Source organism: Euleptes europaea, chromosome 15 (assembly GCF_029931775.1).
Source record: "Euleptes europaea isolate rEulEur1 chromosome 15, rEulEur1.hap1, whole genome shotgun sequence".
NCBI lineage: Eukaryota > Metazoa > Chordata > Lepidosauria > Squamata > Sphaerodactylidae > Euleptes > Euleptes europaea.
Window position 1 is genome coordinate 28,142,704 of NC_079326.1, and position 13,874 is coordinate 28,156,577.

General features: G+C 42.7%; 1 protein-coding gene across 1 annotated transcript in view; it reads right to left on the bottom strand.

Moving 5' to 3' along the window:
• NEB (nebulin) overlaps window positions 1-13,874 on the bottom strand; it is a 211,255-nt gene that overhangs the window by 21,586 nt on the left and 175,795 nt on the right. Inside the window, exons 133-140 of the mRNA XM_056861655.1 lie at window positions 11,583-11,687; window positions 5,375-5,485; window positions 4,827-4,937; window positions 4,589-4,702; window positions 4,387-4,491; window positions 2,760-2,864; window positions 2,257-2,361; window positions 391-483 (exon numbers count right to left, since the gene is read on the bottom strand). Coding sequence (XP_056717633.1) covers window positions 391-483; window positions 2,257-2,361; window positions 2,760-2,864; window positions 4,387-4,491; window positions 4,589-4,702; window positions 4,827-4,937; window positions 5,375-5,485; window positions 11,583-11,687 — 849 coding nt within the window. The remainder of the gene's footprint in view (window positions 1-390; window positions 484-2,256; window positions 2,362-2,759; window positions 2,865-4,386; window positions 4,492-4,588; window positions 4,703-4,826; window positions 4,938-5,374; window positions 5,486-11,582; window positions 11,688-13,874) is intronic.

Consider the following 13,874-nt stretch of genomic DNA (forward strand, 5'->3'; position numbering starts at 1 on the left):
GAAATCAATTATTTTAAACTACTGTCAATGTTAAAATATTGTAATTGTAACTACACTTATTGTTGTGAACACATTTGGAAAATCATTATAAAGTCAATGATATTTTATATAGTGCAGAACATTATTAAAATTAGTTGATAATTAGAAAATGTTAATAGATAGAGTATTCCTAGTGCGAATAGTTTATTTTTGACAATAAAAATAGAAGAAAGAACTAGTTAGCAGATTATCTCTTGGTGAATGATGATAAAACTGTTGATTGGTTTCAGGTTAACTGAGAACTTCTTATGTTATTCCAAAATTGTTGTTATGATCATTTAAAGTTGGTTAAGTTTAATAAGTTGGAACAGCACAGGTGTGAGAGTGTTAGAAACCTGTTGGGTTTTGTACCGTGCTTATGGCATCCTGGGTTTGCTTTATTCGCTGCATCTCGGGCGTCTTTTCCATAGCTGTTCCTGTTCCAATATCTTCTTTATATAAAATCTTAACCAAGACAACAAAATTGAGCAAAGAAAACAACACTGTCACTTGATAGAAAAGGTCTAAAAAACAGCGGAGACTCAAGAAAGAAATACCTCAGGTTAGCTTCCTGGTCGTAGATCTATTGACACAGGAGTAACTCCCACTAATTTCAGAGAAGCTTGCTCCCAAGTACATTAGGTAAAAAGGTAAAGGTCCCCTGTGCGAGCACCGGGTCATTCCTGACCCATGGGGTGACCTCACATCCTGAAGTTTACTGGGCAGACTTTGTGTACGGGGTGGTTTGCCAGTGCCTTCCCCAGTCACCTTTCCTTTACCCCCAGCAAGCTGGGTACTCATTTCACCTACCTCGGAAGGATGGAAGGCTGAGTCAACCTTGAGCCGGTTACTTGAAACCAATTTCCGTTGGGATCGAACTCAGGTCGTGAGCAGAGCTTGGACAGCAGTACTGCAGCTTACCACTCTGAGCTACAGGGCTCCTTCCCAAGTACATTATCCAAATTAAATAAAAATCTGAACTACACGCTCCATTTCAGCAGTGTTTTTGGAGACAAAGCCAATCTTGCTAATCTAGTGAAGTAGAAACTACATCAAAAGAAATTAGACATTATGACTTTGTTTTGGACAAATTCTGTTTCTGGGATTTAAAAGCCCCAGGGATATATCAGAAGTGCCCACAGGAGAGCAGTGACAATTTTGCACAGTATTGAATGCCACTCTGAAGGATCTTCCGGCTTCAGTAGTGGCTTTTTTGAGGTGTTATGCAAGAGTTGCCTCCAATGCCCTGGTTCAGGTACATTCGACCCAGTCTATCTGTAGGAGTTAAATTGTAAAGGCACCAATTTAAATTCAGAAATGTTTTATGTGATTCTTCACTGTTTTGGTCAGACAGCCACAGGCAATCATGAGCCGTAAAGACATCACATAATAACAACAATACTTAGCATCACTTTGAGACTTCAAAACAGGAACAAAACAAGGACATACTTTACGCAGCAGCTAAATAAATAAGAGCAAGCTGGTATGTTACAAGCACATAGCCTGCAAAGCCACATAGACAAAACGAGGCCAGACATTTTTTAACACTTTTGTCAGATGTGCTGAGCTTAATCTACTGGGTAATGGAAAAGATGCTGAAAAGGAAGGGAGTCAGAGTGAAACCATTCAAGCTGCCACGTATATCAGAGACAACAATAGCTTCGCCTGATGAGTATTACATTAGTGGAAACGACTAAGGTTCTGATTCCACAAATTCTTACAAAGAGGTTCTTGTAGGTTATCCGGGCTGTCTGACCGTGGTCTTGGTATTTTCTTTCCTGACGTTTTGCCAGCAGCTGTGGCAGGCATCTTCCAAGGAGTAACACTGAAGGACAGTGTCTCCAAGTGAAGACAGTGGAAACACTGTCCTTCAGTGTTACTCCTCGGAAGATGCCTGCCACAGCTGCTGGCGAAATGTCAGGAATGAAAATACCAAGACCACGGTCAGACAGCCCGGATAACCTACAAGAACCAATGAACTCTGACCATGAGAGCCTTCGACTATATCTTACAAAGAGGCTTAGATACGAGTACGCAAGGAGCTTCATTAGCATCAAAGAAGATTATTAAGTAGAGGTCTTTGCAAAATTAAAAAGATAAAGGTAAAGATAGTCCCCTGTGCAAGCACCAGGTCATTACTGACCCATGGAGTGACGTCACATCACAACCAAATTAGGGCAAAAAATGGTTATGACAGAACTATTTGGAGAAAAAAAACATGCTGCAAACTAAAGTTACCGCGCTGAAGTTCTTCTGGTTTTCTTTAACTCGGAGTATTTCTGGTGTTTCATTTACCACGGTGACTTTTCCTTTGCTATGCTGCATATCTTGTTGATATTGAAGCTGTTAAAAAAACATATATGCTTAGTTTATTGTTATTGCTGAAGCATTCAGGCTTCCTTGTATGCGATTTGATTTTTTGAAAAGATACAATAGTTAGTAATACTAAAATTTCTGTTCCAACAAACCCTTTTAATTTCAAAAAAATGAGTAATCTGGCCATATCTCAAAAAAAAAAAAAATCCTGGATAGGAGTTACTGGGCTGTTTCTAATCCTTGTTCTCTGCCAGTGAAGAACATGGAAGACTTATGGCTACAACAGAACCAACATCAGCTAATCCTATGTCAATCTGTTTACATTTTTACACATTACTTCACAGCCTTACATATGTAAAGTAAACTAATCTCCAGATATTCCTTGCTTGCTGTGCTACAGTATAAAAATAAAGCTGTATACCTACCATGCTAAAGTTCTTTTGGTTCTCCCGGACTCTCTGCATTTCTGGTGTGTCAAAGACAGGTACATAATATGACCTGGTTCTCTCTGCTTCTTCCTTGTATTTTTTCTGTTGTGAAAAAAAAAAGTTTACTGCCGTGGTAACAAAGGATTAACAAGAGAAAAGAGGATTTTTAGAATGCAAATGCTCCCTGTCTGAGGGACAGACCACACAACCATATCTATGTTTTGGGTGACATCTACTTTGTGTGAAAGACAGAAACAACTGTTAATGAGCGGAAGGCACTTGGCACAATGATTGGCTTTACTACAACTCATTACAATAATTGGCCTGCCTTCAAGAGTGATATATGCAGCAAAGTGGAAAGCAGAGAAATACCCAGGTTTGACTGAATGGATGAATAAACTAACAGAATATGCAACAATGGCAAAACTAACATATCTTATACATAACAGATCAATTTCAGAATTTCAGGAAAAATTGATTTTTTAAAACTATATAGCTAAAAATTAAGAACAGAATTAAATTAAAATAGAAAAAGGAAGATTTAGGTAATACATGTTTAAGAATAAATATGCTATTAGAGATGAAAATATATTGAGAACATAAGAAATGTAATTCAAATAAGTTAATAATTGAGATGTAATTTTAAAAAGTAAGTTCCTTATAAAATATAATAATTTGATTGGTTCTTGTAGGTTATCCGGGCTGTGTAACCGCGGTCTTGGTATTTTCTTTCCTGACGTTTCGCCAGCAGCTGTGGCAGGCATCTTCAGAGGAGTTACACAGCCCGGATAACCTACAAGAACCAATGAACTCTGACCGTGAAAGCCTTCGACAATAATTTGATTGTTTATTGTTTATTTTTAATTAAAAAAAATTAAAAAAAGTAATACACCTGCCTTTTACAATGACTGGGTCCCACAATGGGCCTCTTGGCCGGCCTCTCAGGCCTTCCTAACCCCAACCCCTTAACTCTGAGGCAGGGAAGGCCACCCGGGAGGGAATAGAGCCCTGCCGCAGCCAGCCTAATGAGCCTCCCATGACTCCTGTAGGCCAGGACCCGGAAGGACGGCTGCACCTGGACGCTGACCGAACCGGCCCAGAAGACAGGAGAAGACAAGGGAAGCCGTCAATGGACCCGCCTGTTGCCCATCGATCCATGCCGCAGGGCGGCAAGCCTGCCAACAGCAGTTAGCAAGGCAGGCTAGGGGTGCACAGGGCCAAGGAGGTGCATGGGGCCGAGGTGCACGGCCATCTCCTGGCACAGGCTGATTGGGACTGAGGCAAGTTCCCACGGCAGCCCTTTTATGCCCTTGGGAGGGGCAGGGCTAGAGGCGGAACCTAGGGCAGGGACTGGGCGGAGCTTAGGAGCCCAGTCCCTACAAAAGCCAGGAGAGAATGGAGGCCAGGGAGGAGAGCCACAGGTCAGGCTGGCTGAGAAGAAGCCTGGAACCCTGGCATACTCTGAGGGAGAGAGTAGCTCTAACTCTTCCTCAGAGTGGTCTGAGGCCGAGGAAGCTCCTCTGGCAAGGCCTCTTCAGGAAGGGTCGGGCAGTCAGCCCTTCGAGGCATCGCCTCACTGACAGGCTGAGGGAATTTTTCAGTATAAGTAAGCATAAATCATTACCTGACTTGAAAGGTTCTTCACTTGATGGGCATGAATGATCTCTGGAGTGTCAACAACACTGGTATAGTTGGCTTTTTCCATTTCTGCAGAGTGCTTATATTTAATCTGTTATGGAAAAGTCATAGGTAAGTATGCATAATAACCACATTTACAAATACAGATTCTCTTGCTTCTAGATAGATGCCCCATTGTCGTCACTGACCTGGCTAGCAATATCCATGGCATTCTTGGCTCTCATAAAATCTGGTGTTCCTAGTGCAAGAGCTGTCATGCCTCTTCCTTTGATTTCCATTTCCAGAGTTTTCCTATATTCTTTCTGTGGTTAAAAATTGTAAAACAGATGAAATGTTAAAATGGGGGGGGGGATTTACCAAGTGAGATACATTAGACATTTACCCATAATAGGCTCCAGTGCGGTTTCACTCAGTGCTGTGCCTTACCTCATTCAAGATTTGGGTTGCATTTTTTGCTCTGAGTAAATCTGGTGTCTCTTCCAAAATGGTTAGGCCTTTACCTTTGACACCTTCTTCCAAATCTCTCCTGTATTCTTTCTATAGAGGAAGAGTAGAAAGAAGAAAAATTGAACAGAGTTTCAACAACAACAACAACAACAAAACGGAGAAAAAATCAGCACGTAATTTTCTGATTATTTTAAAGCAACAAACAGAGTTATGCTGTTCAAGGGTCTACCAGTTATCAAGAAACAAACTGAGACAGGTCAGCATACTTTGATTAAGAAAGGGACACATACAATGGAACATCAATATTGACTTGACCAACAGGAAAACCAACATTAATGTCATTACAGTGAACAATTAGTGACTTTCTACATCAACAAACTAGAACAAGCCATAAACACAACAGATATCATGCTTAAAGTAAATGTTTAAGCCTGAAGAGGAGACTAGTGAAGGGGCTGCCTTGGTGAGGATAATTAGTGAAAACTAGTTGGGTTGCTATTAGCAAAAGACAACAGAGTAGCTGCTACCTCGCTTGCTATTTTGGTGGCATATCTGACATGCAATAAAGATGGTGTAATCTCCAGACCAGCAAGGTTTCTGCCTTTAATGGACTCTTCAAAGTCTTTTTTATATTCTTTCTAATAGGAGTTGGAAGAAAACAAAAAGAAGGAAAATAGCGTTTATTTTGAAACTATGAAAAATACACCAGGAAGAACAGATTCTAATTATTGTACAGTGCTGCTAGAACGTGTTAGCTGGTTAAATATGCAGTCTTGGTATCACTGACATTTGTGAGGGTTTTGCCATATTATATGTGGTGGCCATTTTAGCCATGTGATAGTAATAAGGCTGGGTAAGCCTTTGGACAAACAGGATGTTTCACCACATGTGTCCATTTTTCAATAAGCTGAAATATTTTTTGTCATTGCTATGTTTTAGTGTTCCTTGACTGTGACTATAGGAAGAGGAAGTACGCCACAGGGTATGAATTCACACCACAGACAGAAAGATATTTCCTTTATGCCCTCCCATATGCCACTGGAAATGCTTTTTCAGTGCCCAAGCATACCTATGAAAACAGAGATGGGGGACGGAGTGTGAAGAAACAGAATGGTCATCCTGGTCATACAGATGGGCCTTTAATAAGCAATATTTATTACCCACAGATTTAGATAGGTATGCCACATAAAGGAATTAGTTTAAATAAATATTGACTGAATTATCAATGACTTGGAAGGAACAATTTGGGTTTCGCATCCCTTCCAGGGTGCCTTCTGGGTTGGGAAATGGCAAATAAAGCCCCATTTAATAGTTCTGGGGACACATGTAGCAGTGAAAAACATGACAACTTTTCTTCATTTTCTTAAGAGAACAGTGAGAGGTCTCTTGGTCGCCAAAAGGAAATCCAGGGCTCAGTTGCCTCCATGTCCACTGTATCCATGCACTATGGTTGCCAGGTCCCTCTTTGCCACCGGCAAGAGGTTTTGAGGGCAGAGCCTGAGGAGGGCGGGGTTTGGAGACTTTAATGCCATAAAGTCCAATTGGCAAAGCAGCCATTTTCTCCAGGTGAACTGATCTCTATCGGCTGGATAGCAGGAGTTGTATTAGCAGGAGATCGCCAGCTAGTACCTGGAGGTCAGAAACCCTAACAATGGGATTATTGTAAATAAGGGCACAGGAGCCACAAGAGGCAAGGGCAGTTTTTTTTGGGGGGGGGGTTGTGGCACTTTTGGAGAGGAGCATGATTGTGACAGTTACATTACTACCTTAGGCCAGGGGCAAAGCCACACTAACAGTGCCATTCCAAACAGAGTTAAAACCTGCTAAGGATGGTACTGTTAAGTTTGTGGAGCTGTACTGTTTAATTAGAGTGCATTGCCTCAGTACTTTGGACTTGACATGCATAGTATTTGCCACAAAAGGTTCACCAACATTGTTCTGCATAGTTGTATAATGAAAAGAGGAACTGAAACAACCGATAGAGCCACCCAAACATTATGACTGAACACCTTATACAAGTGTATTTCACCCTGTATAAGTTTCACTTTGGGACAGAACAATACCAAAACTTCAAACAGGCCATAAAATAAACTGCGAAATACTAGAATGACAAGGCAATGGGGGGAAAATACTGTAACACTAGAAACAAACAAGGATTGATAGAGAAGGAATCTAGTGGAAATTATTTCCTACTACTTTTACCTACCAAAGAAGTCTTCAGGCAGGCTGGAGGAAAGCAACAAATTGCAAGTGTTTTCATGAATCACAAATTATCTTAATTCCACAAATTCTAAGTGAATTAATTGTTCAGACTACAGAGCCCTACTCCCAACCATCTCCTATTTGTCAACTTTTAATTTGAAGTGCATGCCTAGTAAAATATACCATACTGTAACACTATAAGCAAACAGTTGGACCCAAAGCAAAGCTGCTGGAGTTCTACATCTCCCCAATCCTGCTGCAGCCCACTGAGCCCCCAGGAACAGCAAGGGGAGAAAAGAGGGGGTCTGCAGCGGGAGGAGTGAAAACCTAGGCAGACTGTGACGTGCTACAGAAGGATCTCTCTAAATTGGGTTCGTGGGCAACAACTGGGGTTGCCAGCATCAAATTGGGAAATCCCTGGAGATTTGTAAGCCTGGGGAAGCAGGGTTTTAGGAAAGGATGGACTTCAGCTGGGTATTAATGGCATAGATTCCACCCTCCAAGGCAGCCATTTCCTCAGGAAAACTTTTCTCTTCAGTCTGGGGATCAGCTGTAATTATGGCAGACCTCCACTTGGAGTTTGGCCGCCTTACCAACAATGTGGCAAGTGAAGTTCACTGTGGGGAAGTGTAAGATGGAACAAAATACATGCTGGAACAAAAATAAAATCCTAATTTTAAATATATGCTGATGGGTTTTGAACAGGTTGAGACTGAGATTGAAAGAGATCCTGGGGTTGTGGTGAAAAGTTCAATGAAACTGTCCACTAGGGCTGTCAATTCGGTTTGGCCCGAACTGAAAATCAGCCGAATTTCCCTTGATTCAGCGGTTTTTAGTTCGGGAGGAACCGAACTCAAAACTGGCGGGCAACCGGGGGGGCCGAATTCAGCGAGTTCGCGAGTTCGCGAATAAATTCGGCCAATTCGGGGCCGTCAGTAAGCAGCATAACCTTCAGTAAGCAGCATTCTCCTCCCCCGGCCAATCGGTGGCCAAGCTGGGTCTTCTTCTGGCCAATCAGTCAGGATTGAGTACTGGAGGAATCAGCTGATGTGTGGCCGGCCGGGGAAAGAGATAGAGAGAGGGAAATCCTCATGTGTGTGTGAGGGGGTGCTTGTGCACATTCGCTCCTTTCCGTGGCTGCAGGGGGGGCATTTTTTGGGGTACAGACCCCAAACTTTCATGGGATATTCAGACAAGTTTTCTTAAGAGACCACCCAAGTTTTGTAAACATTGGGTCAGGGGGTCCCGAGATATGGGCTCCACCCCTTTTTCCTCTCCCCCTTTTCCATTTTCGTGGCTGCAGGGGGCGCTTTTTTGGGAGTGCAGCCCCCAAACTTTTATCTTCAGAGAATCCCTCTTAAGAGACCACCCAAGTTTTGTAAAGATGGGTTCAGTGGGGGCTGAAATATCGGCTCCCCCCTTTTCTCTTTCCGTGGCTGCAGGGGGCGCATTTTTGGGTGTGCCGACCCCAAACTTTCAGCGGAGCTTCAGTCAAGGCTTTTTAAGAGACCACCCAAGTTTTGTAAACATTGGGTCAGGGCCCCCCGAGATATGGGCTTTCCCCTTTTCCCTATTGGGATGAATGGATCACCCTCGAGAGATGCATACATATGGATCTTATATTGGATACAAATGGAATCATATTGGATTACCCAGCCTCCCAGCCCCTCCTGCTGGAACAGAAGACAGCCACAGTAAGACCCCTTTGGGGGCTTTAATCTATAATTTTTCTTTTCTGTGTGTGTGTGGGGGGGGGGAAAAGCAGAGTCTGTGTGTGTGGGGGGGGAGGGAGCAGTTTCTGTGGGTGGGGGGGGGAAGCCAAAGGGGGCTTTTGCCGGTTCTGCCTGGGGTGTGTGTTCCCCCTCCAGTCTCTCTCTCCCTGGTTTGAGGGGGGGCTTCATTTTTATTCTTCAGGTTTTTCCTCATTCATAAGATCAGTTAGGTTATTTTGATGCTTGCTCAAAACTGGTTTTCAAATGGTGACTTAAAGAATGCATCTGCCTGGTCCCAAGTCCAATGCAAAAGGAGAAATTCCACCCCCTCCTGCTCATTATGCATAGCTAGCTGCCTCTGTCCCTTTCCATGGTATGCAAACTCCCAGGTGTCAGGTGTTGCTTTGCACTGTTGCAAAGGTGTTGCATTGCGTGCTTGTGTTGCTTTGCAGTTGTATTGTTTTGCAAAATTCTTCACACCTGCCCCGCCCTTTGCATGTTTGCAAAGGTGTTGCTTTTCAGTTGTGTTGCTTTGCAAAGTTCTTAGCACCTGCCCCGCCCTTGCTCTCATCAGCTGTTTGTCGGGGCTGGGAGCTTTGTGCCTGGGCGGCAAGCTCTGCTGAGAGATACACATTAAGGGTGGGGGGGACCCCTTTCAGGGCCCATATCTCAGCCCCCCCCGACCCAATCTTTACAAAACTTGGGGAGTCTTTCAATATACGCCCTTTGAAGCTCGGCTGAAAGTTTGGGACCTCTAAGCCCAAAAATGCCCCCCAGAGCCGCGGAAAGGCGCGATTGTGTTTTTAATGGCTTTATTCGGCCGAATTTTTTTTCCGAACTTTGAATTCCCGCCGAATTGAACGGATCCGAAGTGGGGGAGTTCGGACTTCGGCACGTACCGAACCCACAAGGGCCAAATTCGGCCAAATCCGAACTGTACCGAATTTTTTTTTTTTTTTTTGACAGCCCTACTGTCCACCCACTATACGGCTGGGTTGGACAAAGCAGGCTCCGTGCTAGGAATCATTAGGAAAGGGATTGAAAATAAAACAGGCAATATTGTAATGCCCTTGTATAAAGTTATGGTGCAGCCTCATTTGGAATATTCTGTGCCGTTCTGGTTATTGTATCACAGAAGGCAGAGCTTGAAAAAAGTACAAAACAGGGCAACCAAGATCATGAGGTGGTTGGAGCACCTGTCAAGAGAGGGGCCAACAAAACTTTCCTTTCACTGCACTCTGACTTGTTCACAGGTGTCAGCCCCATACACACCCCAGGTCAAGGGTTACTAGCCAAGGTTGTCTCCCAAGCCTGTTAATTAGCTCATACATTTTAGCTATGAATCTGGTAAGGGAGGGAGCAGTTTGCTCCCGTTCAGAGTATTCCACTGAGACAGCCCAGTGATTGGTTGGGGAAGGTCAGGACGTTATGGCCAGCTTTTTCTATAAAGTAACAGCCTGTGATGAGAGGATACACTTTTATTTTTGCATTTCTTGTTCTCCCCTTGCTCACTTGTGCTGCCTGTGGACTTCTGCTACATGCTCTGGGACACCTTTGCTCCTAATTATGTGAAGCCAACATCTTCGCTTTAGAGTTAAGTTATGCCGTCAGACAGCTGTGTTGTTTTTCTGTGTACTTCAACTGCCATCCAAACTATATGTTTTGCTCTTAAAATCTTTTCTCAGTTTTCTTCAATAGAGCTTGCTGTGCTTTATGCATGTGTTGCTCAAAACCTCTTCTGAACAAAATCTGAGTAAACTTGATTATATTACCGCACTAAGGTAGGTCAGCCTTGACAGCACCTTTCCTATAAGAAAAGGCTGGAGGGTCTGGAACTTTTCAGTCTAGAAAAAAGGTGGCTAGGGGGAGGCATGACAGAGGTTTATAAAATTATGTGAGAGGTGGAGAAAGTGCTAGAGGGAGCTTTTTCACCCCATCCCATAATACTAGAATTTGGAGGCACCCAATGAAATTGTTGGGAAATAAATTCAGGGGAGAAAAAAAAGGTAATACTTCTTTACTCATCAAGTAATTATACTGCGGAATTAACTGCCAAAGGAGGTAGTGATGGTCATGACCATAGATATCTTTAAAAGAGTATTGGACAGATTCATGGCTTTTAGCCATGGTTACTGAAGGGAGCCTCCATGTACTCAGGCAGCAAACTTCTGAATACCAGTGCTGGGAGGCAGCATGAGGGGAAGGCGTCAGCTTCCACACCCTCTTTTTTTGTCCCTCCACAGCACTGGTTCCCAACCAGGGGTCCATGGACCCCCAGGGGTCCACGAGAACTAAATTAAGGTCCGTGAAACAAAGTTATAAACCCATAATAAATTAATATTTTCAATTAAAAGTTGTCTATTATAAAATATATATATTCAAATATAATTCTAAGTTTAATGTTTAACTAACAGTTATGATTAAAGTTTATTTTCAAATTCCCGGAATTTTTATTTTGAACCTTGGGGTCCCTGCACCGAACAAAAAAGTCCTAGTGGTCCCTGGTCAAAAAAAGGTTGGGAACCACTGCTCCACGGCAACTGGTTGGCTGCTGTGGGAAACAGTATGCTGGACTCAATGGACCACTGGTCTGCTCCAGGACTTCTTATATGAGTATCGGTGAAAACTGCTCTCCTCTCCTCTGCTAACAGAAGGAACTGCTGTGACATCTTTGGATCCAACCCAGTAAAGTTATTTCAGTGAAGATCGATCCCTATCAGGAACCATTTAAATCTGACTGTTAAAATACAACTTTGATAAGAATTATGCTTGCATTTCCCCCAAATCAAGCCGGACTGCCGTCTATGATAAAGCAACTTACGTCACTCTGCATGTGCTGAGATTCCTTGGCAGTGAGGTATGTTGGTGTTTCAAAATCCAGCATGGGCTTCCCCCTTTCCTTTTCATATTTTTCCTTATATTTCACCTGTCGAGAGGGATTCAAGTGTTACCCGCTGTTCTACCACAGTTTATAAATAGAAGAACAGAAAGGAGTCTGTGGGAAAACTAGGTCTCCTTTTTACTCCTGAGATACCATTCTGCACAGTTCATAAAGCCAGCCATAACAAACTACACAGTTGTGTGGCCTGGCAGATGTCAGTGTAAGTACTAGGGTTACCAGCTCCAGATTGGGAAATACTTGGAGATTGTAGGGGTGGAGCCTGAGGAGGGCGGGGCTTGGAGAGGGGAGGGACTTCAATGCCATAGAGTCCAATTGCCAAAGCGGCCATTATCTCCAGGGGAACATCTCTGTTGCCTGGAGATCAATTGTAATATCGGGAGATCTCCAGCCACCACGTGGAGGCTGGAAACTCTAGTAAAGATGCATGGAGAGAAAAAAGAGAACTGGATTTGAGGCAAATTTTGTTTTGAATTCATTAGGAAATTGGTTGCAACTAATTACTGAACTTTATCTGATATAGGCAGTTATACTTTACCAGCAAGTAACTGTAGACGTAAACTGACATTAAATAGGCTTAAATGTACTTCAAGAAAATCTAGCAATTAATTCTGTGAACCAGCTTTGAATTTTAAGCTGAAAATTCTAAGCACTTCTACACAACTGCAGTTCTGTTGTTGTTTTTTCATTTGTAGTGCACGGGTACACTAAGAAAAGTGCGTAATTTATTCAAAAGGCTGTTTAATTTTCAGATAGTTTTAATCACCTGTTGTTAATGAATTACATTTCTCATTGTCTGCACATCCTAATTCTATTGTATATGTACGCGTACCCCAAGATCCTCTGACTTTAAAACAGAAAGAAAACATCCAATTTGATAGGTATGTTTTTATGCTGGTCTTGGACCGTATTAAACTCTCTTTACCTTTACCATCCAATTTGATATCAAAACAGGGCCCCTGAGACCAACAGGAATCCTCCTGGATGCTCTCAGATGTTCCAAGGAGCACATTAATCAAAGTCCTTTTGTCCAAGCTTCCAGAACTGCCTCACACCCATGGCCATAAATAATCTCATGTTTGTCAGACAATAACCTGAGGTCCCAGAGTTCCCTTTATAATACTACCCTCTCCAGCAATTCAATTACAAGCCCAAGGAAGGCAATCAATCCACTACCCAGCCTTTGTCAGCCCAGTCTCAGCTGGCCCACCACCCAAGTGATTCATCCATCTAAGTGGTTCTGCTGTCCCTATCCTTTCACCTAACATGACCATATTTGGACCTCCACTTCCCCCGGACACACATTTTCCCCTGCTCGCTCAAAAATTTGAATCATTCAATAAGGGTTTAGAATTGTCACCCTACACCCAAAATCTTGCTGCAGCTTAACTTTGCATAGAATTTGGCCAATATACAACTCCCCACCAAAGCCTAGGCAACTCTAAATACATAAAAGTGGCATCCCAGCCTCTGCTGCAGCTGAAACCATGGTAATTTGTACCATCATCAGACTTCTTCCACTGCTGAGATAAGACACCCCATCCTGGTAGCTGGCTATGTTTCCTCCGTAGCCTTCCTTGCCCCCAGACCTAACCATACCAGACTGTTCTCTTCAGGATACCTTTTATTTCTCTTGGCTGGTAGCGATAAGGGAGTTACATTATCTATAGTTAAATTTATTATTTCTGCTCTTAAAATTAGGAGCTTGTATATATCATCTAAATCTGGGGATTGAGTTTAAAAAAATATTTAATAATTGGGACTTGTTTTTTTTTATTCGCCTACGTGTTTTGGCACATGAATTTCTGAGCAGAAACAGGAACAGTATTTAACTTTTTCTCTTTTTCCCCTTTCCACATGGGCATCTCATGTATATCGCAGATGAGGTTTATTTGGCTACCTTTACAACTTAGTGTTGCCATATTGCCTCATTTTGCTTTCCCTTGTTTTTCAAATTTCACTTCTGTATCTTGGTAGGGGAATAAAGATTATAAACTGTTTCCTGTGACTTTCTCTCACTTTCTAACCAGCAATAGGCTAGATCAGGACCCATGTATACAATGGACTGGATAGTCCCAGGTATTTGCCCTGCAATACGTGTATAGCTCTACACATGTAGAAGATGCTACACATGTAACAGGCCAAACACAGGGAACAATTTGGCTAACAAAATCTAAGTTCCATCTGGAAACACAATTTTTGCATTGTTTTTAA